Here is a 22,959-nt window from a genome sequence, read left to right on the forward strand (position 1 = left end):
GCACAACGGATGTCTACCAATTGTTTGTAGAGGAAAAAGAAAAAATTCATGACTTTATTAAAAAAAATGTTGGTAGAATATGTTTGACCACCGATACGTGGACTTCTAAACAACAATCATGTTATATGTGTCTCACCGCTCACTTTATTGATAACGAATGGAAATTTAAAAAAAAAAGTGTTGTGTTTTTCTTCTCAAGAGAGTCACCGTGGGGTTGATATTGGGAAAATGGTTGAGAAATGTTTAACGGAATGGGAAATAGAAAATGTTTTCACAATTTCTGTTGACAATGCAAGTGCGAATGATGTGGCAATTGACTTCTTGAAAAAAAGTTTTCAAAACTCCAACAAGTGTCTTCTAAATGGGAAATGGATGCACATTCGATGTATTGCCCACATTTTAAATTTAGTGGTGCAAGATGGCATAAAAAAGTTGATAAGGCGGTGGAGATAGTTCGATGGGCGGTTAAATGGATTAGGCAATCGCCTTCTAGAATTCATAAGTTTATCGAGTTTGCTAAGGTTGCTAATCCCGGTATAACAAAACACTTGAAGAGAGATGTGCCAACAAGATGGAACTCTACTTACCATATGTTGGAAATTGCCCAAGCTTACGAAAAAACTTTTGAGAGATATGATCTTGAAGAATTTGATTTTCGGTACGAAATTGAAAAGGCGGGTTTGTCGATACCTTCATCAAGCGATTGGGAAAGGGTTAGGAATGTATGTCATTTTTTAAAACCTTTTCATGATGTTACTTTGAGGATTTCCGGGACACTTTATGTGACATCAAACACATGCATTGAAGATATATATTCCATTCGTACGCTCTTGGATGATGCTATTTCCGATTCTAGTCTTTGTGATATTGCATTGGCCATGAAAATAAAGTTTGATAAGTATTTTGGCGACATAGAAAAAATGAATTTATTGCTCTACTTTGCTTTGATTCTTGATCCGAGGAACAAAGTAAAATATTTGGTTATACTACTTGAGGATCGTTATGGAGAAAAGGGGGTGGAGGCCAAAAAGAAATATAATGATTATATTAGAATTCATTCTCCAAGTTCTACTTCAAGTACTGCCGAGTCTACCACTTCATCATCGATACTAGGGAAACGCCAAAACTCGGATTTTATGGCACCTAATCCCCCGTTAAGAAATAAACTAAGAGAAAAAATGAAGACGAACATAGTTGAATCAATTGGGGAGTTAGAAAAGTATTTGCAAGAAAGTATTGAAGACGACTCAAAAATGTTTAGTATTCTAGATTGGTGGAAAGTGAATAGTCCAAGATTCCCGGTTCTATCATTGATGACTAGAGATGTGTTTGCCATTCCCGTCTCAACCGTGGTTTCGGAATCCGTTTTTAGCACTAGTGGGAGGGTGTTGGATCCGTTTAGGAGTTCTTTGACTCCTAAGATTGTTGAAAGTTTAATTTGTACACAAGACTGGATTCAGGGTAGCATAAGTGACACAATTGATTATGAAAAAGATTGGGAAGAAAATCAACAAATTGACAAAGGTAATTGTTTATCGTTCATTATTTTAATTATTGTAAATTTAATATATTTTCCTTTTAATAATAACGTTATTTGACTTTTTTATATAGAATTGAGCAAGATGAAGTAGTGAATGCGCAAGAAGAACGAGTAGGTGCAAGAAGACGAGTATATTTATGAATGTCTTTTGGAACTTGAATGTTATTTTTTTTGTAATATGTAATGGATTTCTATGTTTTCTAGATTGACGACTGAGTTTTTTTGGTAAATGCAAAATATATGCATATACATTGATATCAAGTAATTTAAATGATTGACTTTGGTTGTTATTATTTCTTTTAAGTATTTGTTTTTAACATCTTATTAGATTTGATTAAATCGTTAAACGAATACTTGATATCTCAAATATTATTGAGTAAAAAATCTTAATGTTCAAAATTTGAGCATGAAATACTTATTTCATTAAATTTATTTTTAGGTCCCATTTAAAAAAAAAATCGGATAATACCCGAATTACCCTTACCCGACCCACTACCCGAATGACCCAAACCCGAATTTAGTTTGGGTAGGGTAACGGGTAAATTGTTTAACATGAATTACCCAAATTAAACGACCCGAATTACCCGAAACCCGAAAAATTTACCCGATTGACACCGCTAGTAGAAGGTGAACAAAAACTAATGACACAAGAAAAAAAAAACTCGAATTCCTATAAAAGAAAATTAAATTGTTTTTCTTGTTCAATAAAACAGCGTTTTGTCCCATGAAAGTTAAAAGAGAAATTAAATATCCTCTTATTTTTTGTTCCTACAAATCCTCCTACCAAATTAAATAGTGACATGTGTAACATTTAATGCTCATTTAATGAAATTTTAACATACAAATATGACACATGTAATTATTTTATTAGGTAGGAGAATTTGTAGGATGAAAAGTAGGAGGATATTTAATTTCTCAAGTTAAAATAATAAGTCGACGTTACAAAATTTAAAGCTGAAAATGTTCAAAATTTTATATATATATTTTTTTTCTTTTGCAAACAAATAAAAATAAAAAATAAGTATTATCCCTCTATTATTACCTGCCTTTCAAATACAATCTTCGCCCCCAACCAAACAACTGAAAAGTGAAAACCGAACAAATCAGCTCGGCCGGTTAGCCGGGAGATGAGAAGCACCGCCACTCTTCTCATGCTTAGCTCCTCCGTTTCCACCACTCCTCCACCTCTTCCCAAACACACTCTACCTACTACTAACCCTAAACAACCCTCCAAACAATCAAAACCACCACCACCCCCATCCTCCTCGTCTTCTTCTCACTCTCACCGTCCTCCTCTCCTATCCACTTTCAGGTGGGGGGAACATCGCCAGAGCCACAATCGGATCAACTACTATGCCGAACTAGCTTCGAAGATCGTGGAAGATGGCAGGTTCGAGGATTTTTTCATGATTGTGGAGACGGTTACTAGCGGCGGCGGTAGTTCTGCCTTGAAGCCTGTCGAATTTGCAGCACTGTTGAATTCGGAGCTTGTTTCTAAGGGGATTTTGAGTGTGATTGAGAGCGATGGGGGCGTGAGGAATCTGATCAAAGTGTTAACCGGTTTTCAGAAATTAGGGATTGGTGGTGCTGGTGCAGTGGAAGTTTTTCTGTTCGACAGATCTGTTATGGAGGCAATTGGTCGAGAATCCATGAGGATTTTGAAATGTGGTGGTGTGGAGGAGGTTGTTGATCTCATGGAAACGCTGTCTGGTAAATTTTCGTAAACTCATTGTGTAATGTGTAGTAGTACCCTTTGCGTAATACATTTATGATTTATCTTCTTCTACCCCCTCAATGTGGTGCAGGATTTCATATATCTATCGAAAATGTTGTGGAACCAATTGAGGTTATACGAAACTGTGTCAACAAAAGAAATCCACATGCGGCCATAAGGTAAGCTTAGTTTCCTACTTCCGATAATTATATATCTATGATTCTATGCTTTCTGTTCTGCTTCATGTTTCCTGTTCCTTGATGCTAACTAGCTCCTTTTGCAGATACTCGGGTTTGTGTACCCACTCTGATGAGATATTCTGTACTGCAATTCATGAATTCGGAAAGAGAGGAGATATGGCATCTGCACTAACTGTTTTTGAAGCATCCAAACATAATCTGGGTCGTGTAAATATGTATGCTTATCGCACAATCATAGATGTATGTGGTCTTTGTTGTGACCATTTGCAATCTAGGTCCATATACGAGGTATGCTAATGCTCATAAATCATAATATACCAACTTCCTTAAAATTTTGGATGGTGTTTCTTCTATTTATGCATCAAAGATGTTCTTTATAGATCATGGTTCATTTATAGTAGATTTTCTTCTGTGAATTTGGTGCAGGAGTTAAGTGCTGAAAACATCAACCCAAATCTGTATGTATTCAACAGTCTTATGAATGTAAATGCCAGTGACCTGAGCTACACGATGAATATATACGAACATATGCAAGTAATAATAATACTCTCTTCTTACAAAATCACACATTAGTTTAAAAAGAATTTTGACTAATTAAGTTCACCTATTCAGAATGTGGGCGTTACTCCAGATATGGCTTCATACAATATCCTTCTAAAATCATGCTGCCTTGCTGCTAGAGTTGATTTGGCCCAGGAAATTTACAGTGAGGTAGAGTGCATGGAATCAACAGGAACATTGAAGTTGGATGTCTTCACATACAGCACAATGATTAAGGTATCAAATTCATCTTTATATCCCAAAAATCCAATGTAATGCTTTTTGTTGGGAAAATGGTCTTAACACTTGATTTTTATTCTTCTCTTGTTCTAGAGTGTAGAAAATTGTTAGGAAAATGGTGTGAAAGATTCCCAAGAGTTTTCATATTTTATTATCTGAAATGTCAGGTATTTGCAGATGCAAGAATGTGGGAGATGGCACTGGGAATGAAACAAAAAATGCTTGAAGCGGGTGTGACTCCAAATGCAGTTACATGGTCATCATTAATCAGTGCATGTGCAAAAGCAGGTCTAGTAGATGAAGCATTTGTATTATTTGAAGAAATGATGGTATCCAATTGCATGCCAAATTCACAATGCTTCAACGTCTTGTTATACGCATGTGTCAAGGCTTTCCAGTATGACAGAGCCTTCCGTTTATTTGAGTCATGGAAAAAGAATGAATATGGAAACATCACAAACAGACAAAATCTGTCACAAGGGAGTTTGGAAGTTTCCATGAAGGTTCCTTTTAGACCCACCACTTCTACTTATAATGTGCTCATCAAAGCTTGTGGCACTGATGACTTTCGTGCAAGAGGTTTAATGGATGAGATGAGGACAGCTGGCATTTTCCCTAATCATATAACTTGGTCCACTTTGATTGGTGTTTATGGAGGTTCTGGGGATGTCAAGCGTGCTGTACAGGTAAGACAAAATTCAAGTAATTATATTATATTATTATTAGCTCTAATAACATTTGCTAATTCAGTGCAGATTTTGAAAACCATGCGTAACTCTGGTGTCCAGCCTGATGTTGTTGCGTTTACAGCAGCTATTAAGGTTTGTGTAAAACAGAGGGAATTGAATTTGGCATTTTCATTGTTTGCAGAGATGCAGAAATATCAAGTACAACCAAATATGGTAAGGAATATGATTTAATTATAATAATACAAACTGTTTTAACAAAAAATATATATATATTATAAAACATTGAATTCTTGTTTTGAATTGTAGGTTACATATAACACACTTCTGAGAGCACGTACCAGATATGGTTCCCTAGAAGAAGTGCAACAATGTTTATCTATTTATCAACACATGCGTAAAGCAGGGTAATGGGCAACAATGTTTTTATCTATATTAATAAGTTGGTGATCATATTTTTGATTAATAATATTAAATAATTTAGCATCTGTGTAGGTTTAAACCCAATGATTACTATCTGAAGGAACTGATAGAGGAATGGTGTGAAGGGATAATACAAGATAACCATCGGCCACAAAACTCTAACAACAGAAGAGATTTAGGAGGACCTCAAAGTTTACTTCTTGAGAAAGTTGCATCACACTTGCAAAGGGGTAACACAGATGCCCAATCTATAGCTGTTGATGTTCGAGGCCTCACAAAGGTAATTTATTTATTTATTTATTTAAAACAAAAAAATGAATTTCCCACCAACTTTTTCTAACACAACAATGTGTTGATTGACATTTGAAAAGGTTGAAGCACGGATTGTTGTCCTAGCAGTTTTGCGCATGATAAAAGAAAACTACCATTCAGGTAGAGAATAGAATTAAATTCTGTATTTCACTATCTTATAGAGACTGGACTACTGGAGTATAAGTTTGATGGTGAAAATGTTATGTTTTGGTTGCAGGTGAATTGGTAAGAGATGACATGTTGATAATACTGGGAGTACATGAAGTAGGTGATAAACATGAATTTGATGTAAAGGATACAATAATCAAACTTGTAAGAGATAATTTAGGTCTTGAGATTGTCTCATTAGGACCAAAAATCCCGAGTGAGATAATAAGAATAAATGTGGAGAATCCATTCCATCCAAATCCCGACTTATTATTATTAGATAAAACCCTCCGCCCCCCAAACAGAAGACCAGCAGTTTTTCAGAGGTTGAAGGTCACAAGAAGGTCCTTGTATCATTGGTTACAAAAGAAAATCAAATCATAAATTTTTGTTCATAATTAATTGGTCCCTCAATGTACTTGTAATAATTTGTAACACTACTCTATAATCCAATTTATTGAATATAAATAAAAAGTCATCTATCATACATTCATATGTTCATTTACAATATTTTACATAGAGTATCATTGTGAATATAATAAGTACCTCATCCTCATGTCTCATGACTCATGACTCATGAGCAACAAGCTTTAAGTATCTCTTCTATGTTGGGATCATCCCCTGCTTCTTTGTCCTTGTGGATGTATGAGATGTTGCTTATCCCTGGACCTGCAACTATGATTCCACCTTGTTGCCTACACAAGGGTAAAATGGTCATTTACTCTTCTTATTCAAACAGTCGGTCCAAAAAGAAATATGCATACATACCAGCCACCTTTGGTACGAGTATCTTTTTCAAACGAAAGCTTCCAGTCTTGTCGATAACCTTCCATGTATGCTTCTATGATCTTCAAAGCTGCCTGTGTTTCTCAAATGATTCGCATATAAGAAAACTTTAAAACTTGATTTGATGATTAAGCAAAAAACATACTCCGGGTGTAAAAGTGGTTGAAACTCCAGAAACGAAGCTCAGTGCCTTGTATGATGCATAACTAGGATCTGCATATACTTCTGCAACAAGCAACAAGAAATATGTCATTTCTGTTATATAAGTTTTTGATGATTAAATCACATCTCAAATTCTCAATGCTTCAATGTTGAAAACATACCTCCTTTGAAACCAGATTGCTCAGAGAATGTTCTTGCCTGCACATGGTGAATACAGATGGAATTGTCTCATCAACTTCATAAAACACTTGTCATGAACCCTAAATCAAAAGTAACATGATCAATACACACACACACACACCTGATCAACACTACCAGGTCCAATCAAGACAAGCGCCACACCTGAAGCATCCATCGTATCCTGATTGAAACGCGATCGAGGAAAAACAACATGAATTTCATCATCGTATGTCTAAAAAAAGTGCAAGATTCAGTTCGTAAAATCTGAATACCTTCTTAGCAGCAAGCATATCAGCTCGTCTGCGACAAAGGACACATCTGCAATTCAACACGTAAAGCAATTGGATTAGGGCACTGTATTCTTGTGTAGATGAATTAGGGCACCAAATTCGCGCTACGATTTCTCCGATGATCGAAAATTCTATAAGATGATATGTCACATGCATACCCGAAATGACGAGCGAATGCAACGACAGCCTTCCGATCTTTCCATAAATCAGAAATCAAAATCGAATTCCCATTCAAATCAAACACCTCTACTCTCTCCAACAGACTGCCCGTTTCTTCGCCAATTCCAATCGAAGATTCAGCAGTTCCTGCGCCATTAATATGCCAAATTACATACCTTGTGGATTAGTATGTGAATACGAGGGAGAGGAATAAAACTTGCCGGTTGAGCTGGAGACGGCGGCGGAGACAGGGCGGCGAGTATGTGATGAAGAAGCGAGGACCGTTTTGTTGGCGGTGACGGAGGGGGAGAGAGTGAGATTATAAGTACAACTACTACTTGTACAACTTGGTGGAGAATTATTAGCAGGAGAGAGGTAAGTACGAGTGATCGGAGCGATTGTTGAGAGAGTAATCGCCATTTTCCGTCTGAATGTGTTCTCGCCGGAGAAACGATATCAATTCTAGCCGTTGAAGGTTCGTTGACTCTCGTGGCGTAGGTCGTTACACGTGGCCCTCTATTCTTGGGAGTCTACGTGTCTGTAAAAAATATTATTTAATCTAAAAACAAAATCAACTTATAATCGTCAAAATTTTAAGAACATGCCTTTTAAAAAGAATATATATATATATATATATATATATATATATATATATATATATATATATATATATATATATATATATATATATATATATATTAAACTCAATTTATCTTGATATCATCTTCTAAAGTTCTAACATTATTTAATAAAGCTGAAAGAAAAATCTCTCCAAATATATTACATCTTTTGAAATACAAAAATAAGTATCTAAAACATGTTGCATTATTTTTTTTATTGTTATTATTATTATTATTTCGCAAAACAAGTACGTAGTATTTTTTTTTTTTTTCAAAATGTAATATTTAATGTAAATGGGTTTTATAAGTAACCTTTAATCGAACTTTATATTTCATCATCTATACCCATTGGGAAACCCTAAGAATATTAGTTTTTTTAGCTATTAATTTATTTTAAACATATCAATTATATAATTAGATCAGATATTATATTTTTACAAAGTATCCTATATTAACAAATTGCTTTCTTTGTATTTTTTTTTCACTTCGCACCAAACAACCATTATATCTGAACTTTTTCTAAAATAACGTCATGCTTGTTAAATATTTTAAGTTATAAATCATCTAAAGTCGTGAATTTTAACATATTTAACATGTTATTATATCGTAAGAAATTTAATTAATGTTATACATTATTTTGCATAAACATATAAAATTGTTGGAAACCTTTTATTATGGAGAACACACCAATCACGTTAGGTCGAAACCGATGCGTGCCGACGCTTAACTCCCAATTCGGCTTTCCCCCTCCAACTCCATCTCTGTCTCTGCAACTCTGCCGTAGAATCCTCCAATGGCGGCCCTCGCCCGCCTCTTCAAAACCCAATTCCCATTTCTACTCAGGCGTTCACTTTCCACCACCACCACCACCACTGCCACCGTTTCCGAAATCCAGCCTCAACGTCAACGTCCCAATTCTTCCATTCTGTTTCCGCTTACTGATGATCCCAAGGGTTGTAGGAATTTCCAGTGGGTGTTTCTAGGTTGTCCCGGCGTCGGAAAGGGAACATATGCCGGTCGACTCTCCTCTCTTCTCGGTGTCCCTCACATCGCCACCGGTGATCTCGTTCGTGAAGAGTTATCTTCCTCTGGTCCTCTTTCCCATCAGGTATCCTTTTCGATCTTCATCCATGACAATCGCTACAATTTAAGCCTTGGAAGTTATCAAGTTATTCATAATTACAAACTGGGATCATATATTAATCCGTTGCAAATCATGGAATTCGTTGATTTCGGCACTAAAACTTTCTCTATTTATTTCAGCTCGAGGAGATAGTAAATCAAGGGAAGTTGGTTTCAGATGAAATCATATTCAACTTATTGTCGAAGAGACTCGAAGCTGGAGAATCAAAAGGTGAATCAGGATTCATTCTAGATGGTTTTCCACGAACAATAAGACAAAGTGTAAGTGGTCATGTAATATTATTCCCAATTCCCAAATTGTGATCGTTATAAACGAATTTAACATACAGGAAATTCTTGACGAGGCGACGGAAATTGATCTAGTGATAAATCTGAAACTGAGGGAAGATGTATTGATTGAGAAATGTCTGGGACGAAGGATATGCAGCGAATGTGGAAAAAGTTTCAATCTGGCCTCAATCAATGCAAAAGCAGAAAACGGTTATCCAGAAATCACCATGGCTCCGCTTCTTCCACCTCCACAGTGTTCATCGAAGCTCATTACTCGTGCTGATGACACTGAACCAGTTGTCAGGGAGCGGCTTCGTATCTACAAGGAACAGGTAATTATTTGTCTGTAGGTTGAGTTCACCCTCCGTTATGTTTATATAATTTCAGATAAAATTCGAATTATGAATTATGGATCTGTATTTGTGTTTGGGTTTGGGTAAACAGAGTGAACCAGTGGAGGATTATTACAGAAATCAAGGGAAGTTAATGGAGTTTGATCTTCCCGGAGGGATCCCGGAATCATGGCCAAAGCTGCTGGAAGCCCTTAACCTAGACGACTACGGTGACAAAAGGTCAGCGGCGGCGTAGTTGATCGAGTTCATGATTATGGATACCAAAATATCTGTCAAAATATCCAAGTTTATACTGTAAAAAATTACACTATTTATAAAACTGTTTAATTTGGTGGCACTTCATTCGTCTTGGAATTTTTTTGAAATAATGTATTTTCTGTCTTTGTAATTTATATCATATAATAATTAAATACTAGTACTTAAATGTCTATATATTAATATAAATATGAGTTTTAAATTAGTAAAAATATTTTATTATTAATTAGATCTTTAATTATTTATGTTCTTTTTGTAAATTACTGATACAATATTGGCAGCTAAAATATACCCGTAAAATAACAATATTCATGTTATTGTGAATGAGTTATTTGATTTTTGACGGATCATGAGTCTACTGGCTAGTCCACCCTCAATCCAAGATATCGAACTTGATCGGGAAACTATTTTAACAACTATTTTTTAGTGAGTGATGTTATTTATTAACTGAAGAAATTAATAATATAAATATATGTAGTGTAAGGGACCATACTCTGAATAAAACTAAAACCTAACCATCATTAAACTGAAGAAATTTATAATATTATATTTATGACGTGCAAGAGACCATACTTTAAATAAAACTAGACCAACCATTATTAAAATGGTTCTGTATTTGTTTCTATTAAAATTAGGAAACCAAAATCACATTGGTCTGTTGTTATTCAGTTAATAATAATATGGTGAAGCAGCAAAAGCTGAGAAAGTGAAAAAAAATCGCCATCCGTGAGACTCGAACCCACGACCACGTGGTTAAAAGCCACGCGCTCTACCAACTGAGCTAGAACGGCTTACATTTTGCTTGTTCCGGATAATTTATATATACGTTCACTGATTAAAACCCACGTTATTTTTGGCTAAAACTTTAAATTATGCTGTTTGACGGTACTCAAAAACTATTACTTAAATTAATCATTTTTTATGTAAACAACTAGGCGAATAGCCGCACATTGCGCAACGTAAAATTACGTACTTAAATTTTTGACAAATAAATATTAAAAATAATATATGTTATTGATATTTATATCATAACACCTTTCATATTTTACCCTCATATTACATGTTATTCAAAATACAACATTTTAATTTTTAGAAATATACTAATGTTTGTTTTTTGTATTTGATGAGTTCTTTTCTATCAAAACCAAAACATCCAAAAAATACTACGAAACTTATGTTTGTTTATCACCACACACCTCTATTGCTCTGCTTCAATCCAGATTACGCAACTGCAAATGCACAAAGTGATATTTATATCTGTTAATATATGCTAAGTAAATAATGTGATATACTTATTATTTGTTAAATGCATATCGATGCATCATATTATTTCATATTCCAACATCGGCAAACTAAAACCATATAGGCATAGTTTGGATACCAACATCTAATTTTTATTAGGGACTAATACAAACACCTCTACCACAAAAATGCTTGGTTGAGACTAAAGGTATATATACAATAAAATGAAAGCAAAAATGATTCTCCTCGTGACTTGAAAATGAGCATGACAACTCATTGGTATCGGTTGTACCTGTACATCATTAAAATATGCATAACCTGACTTTAGTCCACATGTGATATTTTATAGGATCAAATAGGAAATCATGACTTTAATGGAAACTAAGACTAATTGACATGTAAAACAATTTATATGTAGCAATACATTTACTAATATGACTTCAAATTTTCCGATATCTTCTAGGGTTCAATAAATCCACCTTGTGATGCCAATGATGAATATTTCACAATTTCCATCTTTGTTTTTTATATTCTTAAGTATTAAACTGGTTTTAACAAAAAAAAAATCTTAAGAAAAATAAAAATTCTTACACACATGGATACATATGGAAGTGTCAAATATTGAAGGTAGAGATAATTTCCATTGTTGAAGGAACGATGATAAAAACTGAATCTATTCAAAGAATTTAAAATGATCAGCAAGATTTGTTTGTGTGTGCATGAACAAATATTAATTTAGTACCTGTAGTGAATGGAATTAGATGCATCTTTAAGCAAAAGTTTCTACCCCGAATATAACATGTGGCATACCGGAAGCAACCACATATTGAACAGTTGCTAAAAATGAATTATTGAAATTTATATGAAAAGTAATACACATATAAAAGTCTTTTTTACTTCTTTAAAGGTCCTTAATCCTTTCAAAATATGACAAATATGTTCCTATTATTCACCGTATTTATACTTGGTCTTGTTAAGTTTGATGTTGTTCATGTTATTTTTACATTGAAAAGACAATTAATAATCATTATTAAAAAGTCTTTTGAGTGTTATTAGTTAAATTAGGGGGTTTCAAATGCATAAGAATCAAGGAAATTAAATTAGGGGGTTTCAAATGCATAAAAATCAAGGAAAAATGCTTCATTTATAAGATATATAGATTCGAATTACCACGTTTATTTGAAGTGTACGGATTTTCGTAATTGATGTTATTTGCTTGATTTTAAAACCGAACTAACAAATGCCACAAATCGTTTATTTTTATTTATTTATTTATTTTGTATATGGAGATGACCGGTTAGACATGTATATTCAATGTGAATAAAATATAATAAACCGTCTTGATTACCTATTTATAGTTTTTTTGGAGGTCATTGCACCGTATTTTATCATCATTTCTCTTCCACTTGTAACTTCCTTGACATTCACTGTAACACCCATTTATTTATTAGTTAAATAAATAAATTAGTGAACGAGTGGTAGCCTAAAATAAATAATTATATATGAAATGATGGTCTCGTAGAGCTAATTGTCACACTACAAGAGATTGGGGGTTAAAAGTGTGAGTTTGGGACTCATTTTATAAATATCTATGAAGACAGGGCTCTGTGGTAATTACCGGGAATTATTTTTTAAAAGAAATGAAGTGGAGGGGCTGAATATGTTATAATTAAGACATTGGGGGACTGTTTGGTAAATTGTGTACCTAAGTTGTAAGGATTTTAATGGTGAGGGTTCAAAGGGTAATTATTGGATTTACTTTGAAAGAATAAGAAAAGGGAAGGACCAAAGGTGTTGTTATGGGGAAAAGTTTGATGGGCTACGGGACTGTAAAACCCATCACCCGTTAACCCTAACCCTAGCATGAAGGCAGTCGCCATCATCGGAAGACCTCCAGCAGCCACCCTCACCTTCTCTCTGCTCCAGCCGCCGGAGCCAACCCTGCTATGTCGGAAAGAAAGCAAGACTGTTGTTGTGGATTACCGCCGCCTCCCCTCTCCGTTGTTAAGGTCACAAATAGCGTTTCCGGCAAGGACGTTTTTGCCAAGATCCTATAGCCGCCGACGACAACAACCTCACTATCGTTGTTACCATTCATGGATAGAGAAACGACCCTATCGATCCTTCTTCCCCGTTTCTATTTCGGCGGTACGCTGCTACTATTCCATTGCCGTTCGACCGCCACCTCCCTGCTATTACCACCATACCCTCCGCCACAATCATCACTGTTGAAGACGAAGGGCCGCCATGGAGCGCCAAGGCAGTATGTGGCCGGAGGAGACCCTTGGTTGGTCATCGTCGCTGGTTTGCTATCGCCAATGTGAATCAGCCGCTTGATCCAACTGCCGTACGCCGCCACGCGAAGGTTGTGCTGGAGTGTTGTATGCAGTCTAAGGTTTATGTGTGTGAGTTTTTCAAGACGGAAAGACAAGGACCGCCACTGCCACCACCGTGAGGTGGTGGCTGCCGCCATGTGCTGCATGTGTGTGTTTGTGTTTATTTCGAGTTTTAGCATTGTAACATGTAATTGGAAATGGAATAATGAGAAAGAAACTCAAATCACCACCTTAGGGTGGTGGTTGCCGCCACCGGCCGCCATGTTGGGTGGCGGTGTGCTTGTCTTGTGAGTTGACTCGATTAGGGATGCTTGAAACCCTAATGGGCTCAAAGGAGCTCTAATGGGCCCAATAAAGCTTAATGGACTCTAATGGACCCAATAAAACCCTAATGAGCCTATTAAGATTTTAGTGGGCTTAATAGGCCCAATAAAGCCCTAATTGATATAAAAGGCCAACAAATTGATAAGTGGGCTAATATTTGGATTGGAAAACCCTAATGCCAATGAAAACCTAACTTTAAGAATTAATCAGATCACACACACGAGAATTATTTAATAACTTGAGATATTAAATAATAATCATTTGCAGGAATTAATCTAAGCAATATTAGAGTTAATGAATTAAGTCCTTAATGGATTAAGTCCTTAATGGGTTAAGTAGGAAACTTAATCCTAATCATCATTTTATGTGAAACCCTAATTTCACTTGGGTATATTATTGGGCCTTTATGTTGGGCCTAAATGATTGAGATAATAATGGACCATCCAAGACCAAGCAATTGAACTAGAATAGTTTAATGGGCCTAGGGTAAGGCCCATGTAAGGGGCTTGGGCCCAATTTGGAAATTTGGGCCATAGATGGGCCATAGTTTGGGCCTTAATGATTATATGATGTTGGGCCTTAGAATGAGACCATGTATAGGCATAGGCCCAATTTGGAAAATTAGGCCATGTGTTGGGCTTTGATTCATAATTGACTTTGGGCCTATGGATCGGGCCTTGGGCTTGAATAAGCCAAGCTAGGGGTAATGTAGTAATTACCCAAAGAATGTACTTATGGTAATGTATTGGGACCCAATTATTAATTGGGTGTTATTTTGGTGTTGACAGTTTGGGAATCTGTTAGCCAGCAGCTAGGGTCGAGTCTGCGGGACTTCAGCAAGTGTGGGATTGTGTCTTCGGGACTTCAGCAGTGTGAGGTGAGTTACCTTCCAGTAGCGGTGGGTCTACGGCCACAATACCGGCCCACCAGTAGGAGTTGTATGTTAGATGATTGTCTTTGTGATATCATCTAGGTTTGCTACTACCTGATATGTTATATGCTGGCATGATATGTTATATGTGATAGTAGTAGAGTTCGGTTGTTAGGACCGAAGGGTAGGTCAGACACCCCAGATATGTCTGACAGCATGTGATGATATGTTTATATGTTGGCATGATATGTTATATGTGATAGTGGTAGTGTAACAGCCCGAAATTTCAGATATTGATATAATTATGTTTTGGGGGGTGATTTAAGAGGGGACTCGGCGAGTTGGAGCTTAGACTCGCCGAGTAGGACCGCAGACTTGGTCGCGGGTTCGCGACTGGACTCGACGAGTCCAGATATGGACTCGGCGAGTCGACGCTGTTCAGCAGAAACCCTAGCCGTTTGGTTTTGGATCGTATATAATGCCTCTTAGGCCGTCAATGTCCGTCTTTTGGCCGATTGAGAAGAACCCTAGTCGTTGTGGACGTCTAGAGCAGGAGAGAAAGCTTTTGGAACCTTGAAGAATTTGTTAGGCAAGAAGAAGAAGAGTTTTTGCCAAAGGAATATCAAGGGGATCGAGTTCTGAGGTTTGGAGACACAGAGAGGGTGTTATTCAGGTAATATTTCGGATCATTTCTGCTATATTGATGTGTACACGATTTTAGGGTTTATGAAACCCATTTGGTGATTAGATGGATTATTATATTGTTACCCAAGTGTTTGTAACCCAGTAATAGGATGGTTAGAAGTCCAGAAGGTCCCATGATTGTGTATTTCGGGACCATACGTATTTCAGGAAGCAGTTGTTCGACTGCATGGCGTGGACTCGCCGAGTCGGATGATCAGACTCGGCGAGTAGCTTGAAGATTCACTGGGACTCGCCGAGTTGTTCTTCAGACTCGGCGAGTGGAGTCGAGGTGGCCCCGCGATTCTTCCAGGAGTGACTCGTCGAGTCAAAGAGGATACTCGACGAGTAGAAGGGGAATCTTAGAGGATTAAAGGATGACCAGACTCGCCGAGTCGCCAGGGAACTCGCCGAGTCCAGTCGAGCTGACAATGGACTGTTGACCAGAGTTGACCTGTGTGTAACGTTGTAGGGTCAGTTAACGTGGGAGATAGAAGTATTAAAAAGAGATATATGATGAGACAGGGAGCTTGTAGCTCGGAGGATCAAGTGCAAGAGATTTCAGGAGTTGCTATCTTCCAGTGTCCGCGAGGTGAGTCTTCTCACTATACTGTACCCGGAAGGGTTTGATTGTGTGACCGGAAGGTCGAATATGATATGTGATCTGTATGCTATATGTGGTAAGTTATCTGTTATATGTGCTATGTATGTTATGGGCCGGAAGGCGATTATGTTATGGGCCGGAAGGCGATTATATTATGGGCCGGAAGGCATTATGTTATGGGCCGGAAGGCGATATGATGTGTGATGGACCGGAAGGTCGGCGTGGGTAAGGCCGGAAGGTTTACCCAGCAGGGACGGAAGTCCCCTGAGACACATGGACCGAAAGGTCCGGGCCGGAAGGCAATGTTATGTGGACCGAAAGGTCCGGGCCGGAAGGCGTATGTGCGTAAGGTATATTGGGGAACTCACTAAGCTTCGTGCTTACGTTGTTTATGTTATGTTGTTTCAGGTTCTTACAGTAACGCGGGATGGCAACGGTTCGATTGTACACACCGAAGAAAGAGTTGTGTTTTGGAGGATCCTGGTCTTCTGTTATAACGAAAATGAAACTATGATTTGTAATTCGAATGTGAATAAGATTTTAAACAAGTGTTTTTAATATTAAATTGATTATTTAAATGAAAATTTTGTTTTTGGAAATCACGGTGTTACAAATTGGTATCAGAGCCTTGGTTTGAGGGATTCGGACGCGCCTACGGGTAAATCTGGACTCAAACTGAGGAAGTAAGAAAAAGTTTTCCAAAAAAATGGTTTTCTAAAAGTGAATAAGAGTTCAAAAAGAAAGCAAGAAAGAGCAGTGTGTACAATCAGCCAGAGCCAAACGGTGATTTCCCAAAATACTCTTACTTTTGTATTATGAAATATCTATTATGCACTTTATGAGACATTATTGCATGCTAGAGACAGGCTAGGTATTTCACATCTTAGGACTAGAGTGGCCTGATTTGTGATGCCTTAGTCTAGGGTTTGCTGTTATATGTGCGTTATGCTTTTGTGTGTATGTGATGAGTGAGAGTATCTAGTTAGAACGCACAAGGGGTAAAGCTACGGGGTACAGAGGTACTTCCGAGGATGAGCCGAGAAGGTGGAGCTACCACAGGAGGGGAGTCCTATGTATGCTTCAATGCTCGAATGCTGCTTGCTTTGTGCTTTGTGGAGTTATCGATGATGGGAGTCAGCTACTAAGTGAGTATGACGATACTCAGGAGGTAGAGGGCTGGCATCATTAGGAACTTTTCAGCAGCTGATAGCAAAGAAGTGGGAGGACAGCAGAAGGGACTAGGGAGTAAACCTAGCCAGATGAGTGCGCTGGTAGAGTAGAGGATTTCGCTGGAAAGCGAGCACGCACGATGAGATGGATGAAAGAGCAGGTTTATCAGCTACTTAGGAACTCTGGGATGGTCCGTGTGGAAAGTATGGGTAGATGTGGCAGGTAGTATGGGCCCGTACTACTGAAAGCAGAGGACCCATACTCGATACAGGGGGCATTTTGAAGGTCCTAAGGATCAGATTGAGGAGTGATGTTATGGTTCGAATACCATACATCGGAGCGGATACAGAGTGATGTTATGGTCAGGGCACAATACATCGGAACAGTTTGAGATAGATGTTGTGGTTCGAGTGCTATACATTGGAGCAGATTGAGGAGTGGTGCTATGGTTCAGGTACCATACACCGAAGCATGTTGAGGAGGGATGTCATGGGATGAGTACCATGGTTCGTAGTGGATGATGCTTGTGGCTATCTTGTTATCCGGTTATCGATCGGACGAGCACGAGCGAGCGGGATGCGAGGATTCGCGAGATCCTGCGTGATGAGGTTGCTGCATTGTTGCGGGCTGAGTCGCCAGAATTGTTTAGGTCGATCAGGACCACTATGATTGAAGTAGTTTGATGAGCGATATGCGGCTTTCGCAGAGACGGCTGCCGCGGCGGTTACAGCGGCTGTAGCAACGGCAAAGAAAGGGGCTCGTCGGGGTTTTCAGTATCGGGACTTCTATTATGCGAAGCCTCCCACATTCGATGGAGTTCAGGACTCGATTGTTGCTATGAGATGGTTATCAGACATGGAGGGGTGTTTCTCCACGAGTTTATGCCCTGCTGATCAGAGGGTGGGGTGTGCTCTGAACCTATTGAGGCTCGGGGCGAAGGATTGGTGGAGATTGACCATGAGGTCATTTTCCGATGCGCAGAGGGCTGCGGTTTCATGGGATCAGTTTAGAGGGATGTTCAGTACTCGCTATGTTCCGCGAGATGAAAAGGAGAAATTGGCTCGGAAGTTCCTTAAGCTGAAGCAGGATTTGGAGTCGGTGACTGGGAGCACCGGGATGTTTATTGAGAGGGCGATGTTTTGCCCTGAGTTCGCTTCGGAGCAGGCTCAGATGTCCCGATATCCGAGTATGCTCAAGGGGGAGTATCAGACAGTTCGTGTCTGCGCAGAGGCGCGAGACCGTGTTGGTATCGCAGGAGGCCGCCATGTGGCGTGAGTTAGAGGTTGAGTTGCAGTTGCGTGAGATGAGGCAGGCCCCGATGCAGTCGCAGTCGGCGCCGAAACGGTCCATGACCATAGACGTTAGAATGGGGGATCGGAGCGGTCACACTTGTGGGAAGTGTGAGAGAGATGGCACCGGAGCTTGTTGGCCCAGTGGTGCATGCCGCAAGTGCGGAAAGGAGGGGCACTGTGCACGGGATAGTTGGCAGTCAGTGCCAATTCGGGATTTGAGGAGGACAGGATGAAGCGGAACCCCAGAGGGCTCAGGGTCGTGTTTATCTGCGTGCGACAGAGGGAGACGGAGCAGTGCCGGAGACAGCTGCGGGTATGATGCTTTCATGATGTCTTAATTGTCTGGCATTGATTTGGCGTATTGTTGTGCTGGTATCTTGTATGGATTTCGATGCGGTATTCGTTGTTTCGCGGGTCTGGCATGGTTATGGATTGGTGCTTCAGGTTTTCGCTTTCGCATTCGTTATTCCCTGATGGTTGGGTATGGTTATAATTGGTGTTTTAGTGTCAGTAGTCTTGTGCGGTTTTCGATGTGGTGTTCATCCTTTGGGCAGATTGTGAGTTTGGTTATGGGTTATTGTCGAGGATTCCTTTGGTTATCGTTCGTGGGGGTTGTTAGGGGAGACGCGGCACTGGGTTGATTGTCGAGTAGCATCTACAGTCGGGGAGTGGATGATTGAAGGGCTAGATTCTTGTGAGTGGGTTGATCAGGGAGGAGGTGTGTTTTGCTGAGGGTTGCTTGTGCTTGTGGGAAGCAGTCAGTGCGTAATTGTTCTCTTTGTACAGGATTGTTCTGTAAGGTCGTTAATGACGACCGGTGGCAGTTAGTCAGTGCTTTAGTGGGGGAGAATTGTAAAATTCTCCGGGAGATCGATGAGTATGTAAGGGTGCTTAGCTGTTGGGATTCAGCAGTGGTTATCAGCGCAGAATATAGGCCGACGAGAGCGAGTGTCGGGTATGCGGGGCGGGATACAGACCTAGGGCATTCGATTGTGGGGGCCTGAGAGAAGGTCGGGATCAAGCTTGAGTAAGTAACCGGGGTTATGTGATCAGAGTATTGGTATGTTTGAGGTATGTGATGGGTTGTACTGCATTAATCCCACGGGATTATGTTGTGCATGTTTCTAGAGCTGGAACCGGAAGGTTCCAGAGTTAGAACCTGAGGGTTCGCAGAGTTGGGTGTACGGACCCACAGAGATATAGCCTCGAGTGGCTAGTATGTGTTATGAGAGTCGGTCCAGTCATGCTGGAGACTCTGTTGGTATTGCTGGATCAGTTTGAGATTGCGGATTGTGTAGGTTGCAGTGTGATTGCATTGGAAGGTCTGGCCCCGGGTTAGTGATCTTGTTTAGCTGAGGCAGTGATTTTGATGAGTGGAGAGAGTGCATGGGATTGAGAGCCCCTGCAATGGGAACCAGAGTATGTGAATAGCGGTTACGCAAAAGGGTGGTGTCGCTTGGGGCGAGCACTGTGGCACCGGTTGGAGTGGCATTATGGCCAAGAGGGTTCCTTGGAAAAGGAAAAGAGAAAGGTGTGTAACTCCGAAGGGGAGTGCAAGTCCACGAGAAGGAAAGCCGCAGAGCAGAGTTATGGTTAGAGTATTTCGGGTATGCCTTTGAGCATCGTGTTCGCGGCAGCAAAGTAGGAGCCCGTCCGGTTTGGGATGTCTGTTGAGGCTCAGAAGGGATGCAGGGGGAGAGAGAATCTTAAATTCTCAGTGTGATTCTGATCAGAGTGTAGGGTGGATGTAGTGGTTCAGCTTGGGAGATGTTCGAGGATATCATCAGTGTAACGGGTCTTCCAACCTACGGGTGTTGGGGCTAGTTCAGCATGTGTATATGATGGCAAGAGGAGAACTTGTGAGAGTTACTCTGGGAGTGAGAATGGATCTCTCAGTTGGTCTGGGATGGACAAAGCGGACTTTGGATCGGGGATCCGGTGGTTCATGGCTTCCTAACCCTTATTGGTCGAGTGATTGTTGGGATTTAGAGCAGAGTTGCATCTTGGGTAATTCTCGGTTACAGAGAGAGATGGACAGTACAGAGATTGGGCTTCAGTCGACAGAGCAGATTCAGCAGATTAGACAGAGGTTATTGACTGCCCAGAGCCGACAGGAAAGTTATGCAGACAGACGCCGGTCCGAGCTTGAATTTCAGGTCGGCGACTTCGTTCTCCTGAAGGTCTCTCCTTGGAAAGGAGTGATTCGATTCAGGAAGAGGGGCAAGTTGGGTCCACGGTATATTGGGCCATTTCGTGTGAGTGCAAGGATAGGCCGGGTAGCCTATCGGTTGGAGTTGCCAGCGGAGTTGGGACAAATCCACGACACCTTGCATGTGTCGCAATTGAGGTAGTGCATAGCCGATGAATCGGCGGTGGTTCCATTAGAGGATATTCAGGTGGACGTGAGCCTGAATTATGCGGAGAGACTAGTGGCTATCAGGGATCGAAAGATCGAGGTTCTGAGGAACAAGGAGGTATCTCTGGTGGTTGGTTCAATGGCAACACCGTAAGGGATCGGAAATGACTTGGGAGCCGGAATGTGATATGTGGGAGCAGCATCCGGGGCTATTTTCAGAGTGAGACTTCGAGGGCGAAGTCTAGTTCTAGTGGGGGAGAGTTGTAACAGCCCGAAATTTCAGATATTGATATAATTATGTTTTGGGGGGTGATTTAAGAGGGGACTCGGCGAGTTGGAGCTTAGACTCGCCGAGTAGGACCGCAGACTTGGTCGCGGGTTCGCGACTGGACTCGACGAGTCCAGATATGGACTCGGCGAGTCGACGCTGTTCAGCAGAAACCCTAGCCGTTTGGTTTTGGATCGTATATAATGCCTCTTAGGCTGTCAATGTCCGTCTTTTGGCCGATTGAGAAGAACCCTAGTCGTTGTGGACGTCTAGAGCAGGAGAGAAAGCTTTTGGAACCTTGAAGAATTTGTTAGGCAAGAAGAAGAAGAGTTTTTGCCAAAGGAATATCAAGGGGATCGAGTTCTGAGGTTTGGAGACACAGAGAGGGTGTTATTCAGGTAATATTTCGGATCATTTCTGCTATATTGATGTGTACACGATTTTAGGGTTTATGAAACCCATTTGGTGATTAGATGGATTATTATATTGTTACCCAAGTGTTTGTAACCCAGTAATAGGATGGTTAGAAGTCCAGAAGGTCCCATGATTGTGTATTTCGGGACCATACGTATTTCAGGAAGCAGTTGTTCGACTGCATGGCGTGGACTCGCCGAGTCGGATGATCAGACTCGGCGAGTAGCTTGAAGATTCACTGGGACTCGCCGAGTTGTTCTTCAGACTCGGCGAGTGGAGTCGGGGTGGCCCCGCGATTCTTCCAGGAGTGACTCGTCGAGTCAAAGAGGATACTCGACGAGTAGAAGGGGAATCTTAGAGGATTAAAGGACGACCAGACTCGCCGAGTCGCCAGGGAACTCGCCGAGTCCAGTCGAGCTGACAATGGACTGTTGACCAGAGTTGACCTGTGTGTAACGTTGTAGGGTCAGTTAACGTGGGAGATAGAAGTATTAAAAAGAGATATATGATGAGACAGGGAGCTTGTAGCTCGGAGGATCAAGTGCAAGAGATTTCAGGAGTTGTTATCTTCCAGTGTCCGCGAGGTGAGTCTTCTCACTATACTGTACCCGGAAGGGTTTGATTGTGTGACCGGAAGGTCGAATATGATATGTGATCTGTATGCTATATGTGGTAAGTTATCTGTTATATGTGCTATGTATGTTATGGGCCGGAAGGCGATTATGTTATGGGCCGGAAGGCGATTATATTATGGGCCGGAAGGCATTATGTTATGGGCCGGAAGGCGATATGATGTGTGATGGACCGGAAGGTCGGCGTGGGTAAGGCCGGAAGGTTTACCCAGCAGGGACGGAAGTCCCCTGAGACACATGGACCGAAAGGTCCGGGCCGGAAGGCAATGTTATGTGGACCGAAAGGTCCGGGCCGGAAGGCAATGTTATGTGGACCGAAAGGTCCGGGCCGGAAGGCGTATGTGCGTAAGGTATATTGGGGAACTCACTAAGCTTCGTGCTTACGTTGTTTATGTTATGTTGTTTCAGGTTCTTACAGTAACGCGGGATGGCAACGGTTCGATTGTACACACCGAAGAAAGAGTTGTGTTTTGGAGGATCCTGGTCTTCTGTTATAACGAAAATGAAACTATGATTTGTAATTCGAATGTGAATAAGATTTTAAACAAGTGTTTTTAATATTAAATTGATTATTTAAATGAAAATTTTGTTTTTGGAAATCACGGTGTTACAGGTAGTAGGAGGGGAATAGTCCCCAAGTTCGGTTGTGAGGACCGAAGGGTAGTTCGGACACCCCAGGTATGTCTGATAGTATGTTTGTGTTATGATATTTGTGATAGTAGCTGAGTGTGGGCAAGGCCCGTATCTCA

The 22,959-nt window shown here is 40.1% G+C and overlaps 4 protein-coding genes and 1 non-coding gene across 5 annotated transcripts; 3 read left to right on the forward strand and 2 right to left on the reverse strand.

Moving 5' to 3' along the window:
* The first annotated feature begins 368 nt into the window (after positions 1-368).
* On the forward strand, positions 369-1,631 carry LOC128132457 (zinc finger BED domain-containing protein RICESLEEPER 2-like). Its single transcript, XM_052769041.1, has 2 exons — positions 369-1,524; positions 1,612-1,631. Exons 1-2 carry the CDS (start codon positions 369-371, stop codon positions 1,629-1,631), a joined length of 1,176 nt encoding a protein of 391 aa, XP_052625001.1.
* A 937-nt stretch (positions 1,632-2,568) lies between these two features.
* On the forward strand, positions 2,569-6,289 carry LOC111916415 (pentatricopeptide repeat-containing protein At5g02830, chloroplastic). Its single transcript, XM_023912092.3, has 11 exons — positions 2,569-3,250; positions 3,346-3,433; positions 3,538-3,742; positions 3,881-3,988; positions 4,067-4,231; positions 4,402-4,920; positions 4,990-5,136; positions 5,230-5,327; positions 5,416-5,623; positions 5,715-5,775; positions 5,873-6,289. The coding sequence occupies exons 1-11, from the start codon at positions 2,668-2,670 to the stop codon at positions 6,184-6,186; spliced, it is 2,496 nt and encodes an 831-aa protein (XP_023767860.1). The 5' UTR covers positions 2,569-2,667; the 3' UTR covers positions 6,187-6,289.
* On the reverse strand, positions 6,228-7,919 carry LOC111916417 (thioredoxin-like protein AAED1, chloroplastic). Its single transcript, XM_023912093.3, has 8 exons — positions 7,601-7,919; positions 7,379-7,526; positions 7,203-7,248; positions 7,052-7,111; positions 6,912-6,948; positions 6,734-6,813; positions 6,571-6,662; positions 6,228-6,497 (listed from the first exon to the last, which is right to left on the reverse strand). Exons 1-8 carry the CDS (start codon positions 7,797-7,799, stop codon positions 6,377-6,379), a joined length of 783 nt encoding a protein of 260 aa, XP_023767861.1. The 5' UTR covers positions 7,800-7,919; the 3' UTR covers positions 6,228-6,376.
* A 567-nt stretch (positions 7,920-8,486) lies between these two features.
* LOC111916418 (adenylate kinase 1, chloroplastic) lies at positions 8,487-10,102 on the forward strand. Its single transcript, XM_023912094.3, has 4 exons — positions 8,487-9,107; positions 9,263-9,403; positions 9,472-9,744; positions 9,857-10,102. Exons 1-4 carry the CDS (start codon positions 8,793-8,795, stop codon positions 9,998-10,000), a joined length of 873 nt encoding a protein of 290 aa, XP_023767862.1. The 5' UTR covers positions 8,487-8,792; the 3' UTR covers positions 10,001-10,102.
* Positions 10,103-10,738: 636 nt separating this feature from the next.
* Positions 10,739-10,811, reverse strand: TRNAK-UUU (transfer RNA lysine (anticodon UUU)). Its single transcript has one exon. It is a non-coding gene; the product is annotated as a tRNA-Lys (tRNA).
* Between the last annotated feature and the right edge of the window lie 12,148 nt (positions 10,812-22,959).

Source organism: Lactuca sativa, chromosome 2 (assembly GCF_002870075.4).
Source record: "Lactuca sativa cultivar Salinas chromosome 2, Lsat_Salinas_v11, whole genome shotgun sequence".
Taxonomy (NCBI): Eukaryota; Viridiplantae; Streptophyta; class Magnoliopsida; order Asterales; family Asteraceae; genus Lactuca; species Lactuca sativa.

Coding starts and splice junctions, on each gene's coding strand:
- LOC128132457 (XM_052769041.1), top strand. CDS start 369: ATGGATGCACATTCGATGTATTGCCCACATTTTAAATTTAGTGGTGCA. Junction 1,525..1,611: donor AAATCAACAAATTGACAAAG/GTAATTGTTTAT, acceptor TTTTTTATATAG/AATTGAGCAAGATGAAGTAG.
- LOC111916418 (XM_023912094.3), top strand. CDS start 8,793: ATGGCGGCCCTCGCCCGCCTCTTCAAAACCCAATTCCCATTTCTACTC. Junction 9,108..9,262: donor CTGGTCCTCTTTCCCATCAG/GTATCCTTTTCG, acceptor TATTTATTTCAG/CTCGAGGAGATAGTAAATCA. Junction 9,404..9,471: donor CACGAACAATAAGACAAAGT/GTAAGTGGTCAT, acceptor TTTAACATACAG/GAAATTCTTGACGAGGCGAC.
- LOC111916417 (XM_023912093.3), bottom strand. CDS start 7,799: ATGGCGATTACTCTCTCAACAATCGCTCCGATCACTCGTACTTACCTC. Junction 7,112..7,202: donor ATATGCTTGCTGCTAAGAAG/GTATTCAGATTT, acceptor CGTTTCAATCAG/GATACGATGGATGCTTCAGG. Junction 6,949..7,051: donor GACCTGGTAGTGTTGATCAG/GTGTGTGTGTGT, acceptor CACCATGTGCAG/GCAAGAACATTCTCTGAGCA.
- LOC111916415 (XM_023912092.3), top strand. CDS start 2,668: ATGAGAAGCACCGCCACTCTTCTCATGCTTAGCTCCTCCGTTTCCACC. Junction 4,232..4,401: donor CATACAGCACAATGATTAAG/GTATCAAATTCA, acceptor CTGAAATGTCAG/GTATTTGCAGATGCAAGAAT. Junction 4,921..4,989: donor ATGTCAAGCGTGCTGTACAG/GTAAGACAAAAT, acceptor AATTCAGTGCAG/ATTTTGAAAACCATGCGTAA.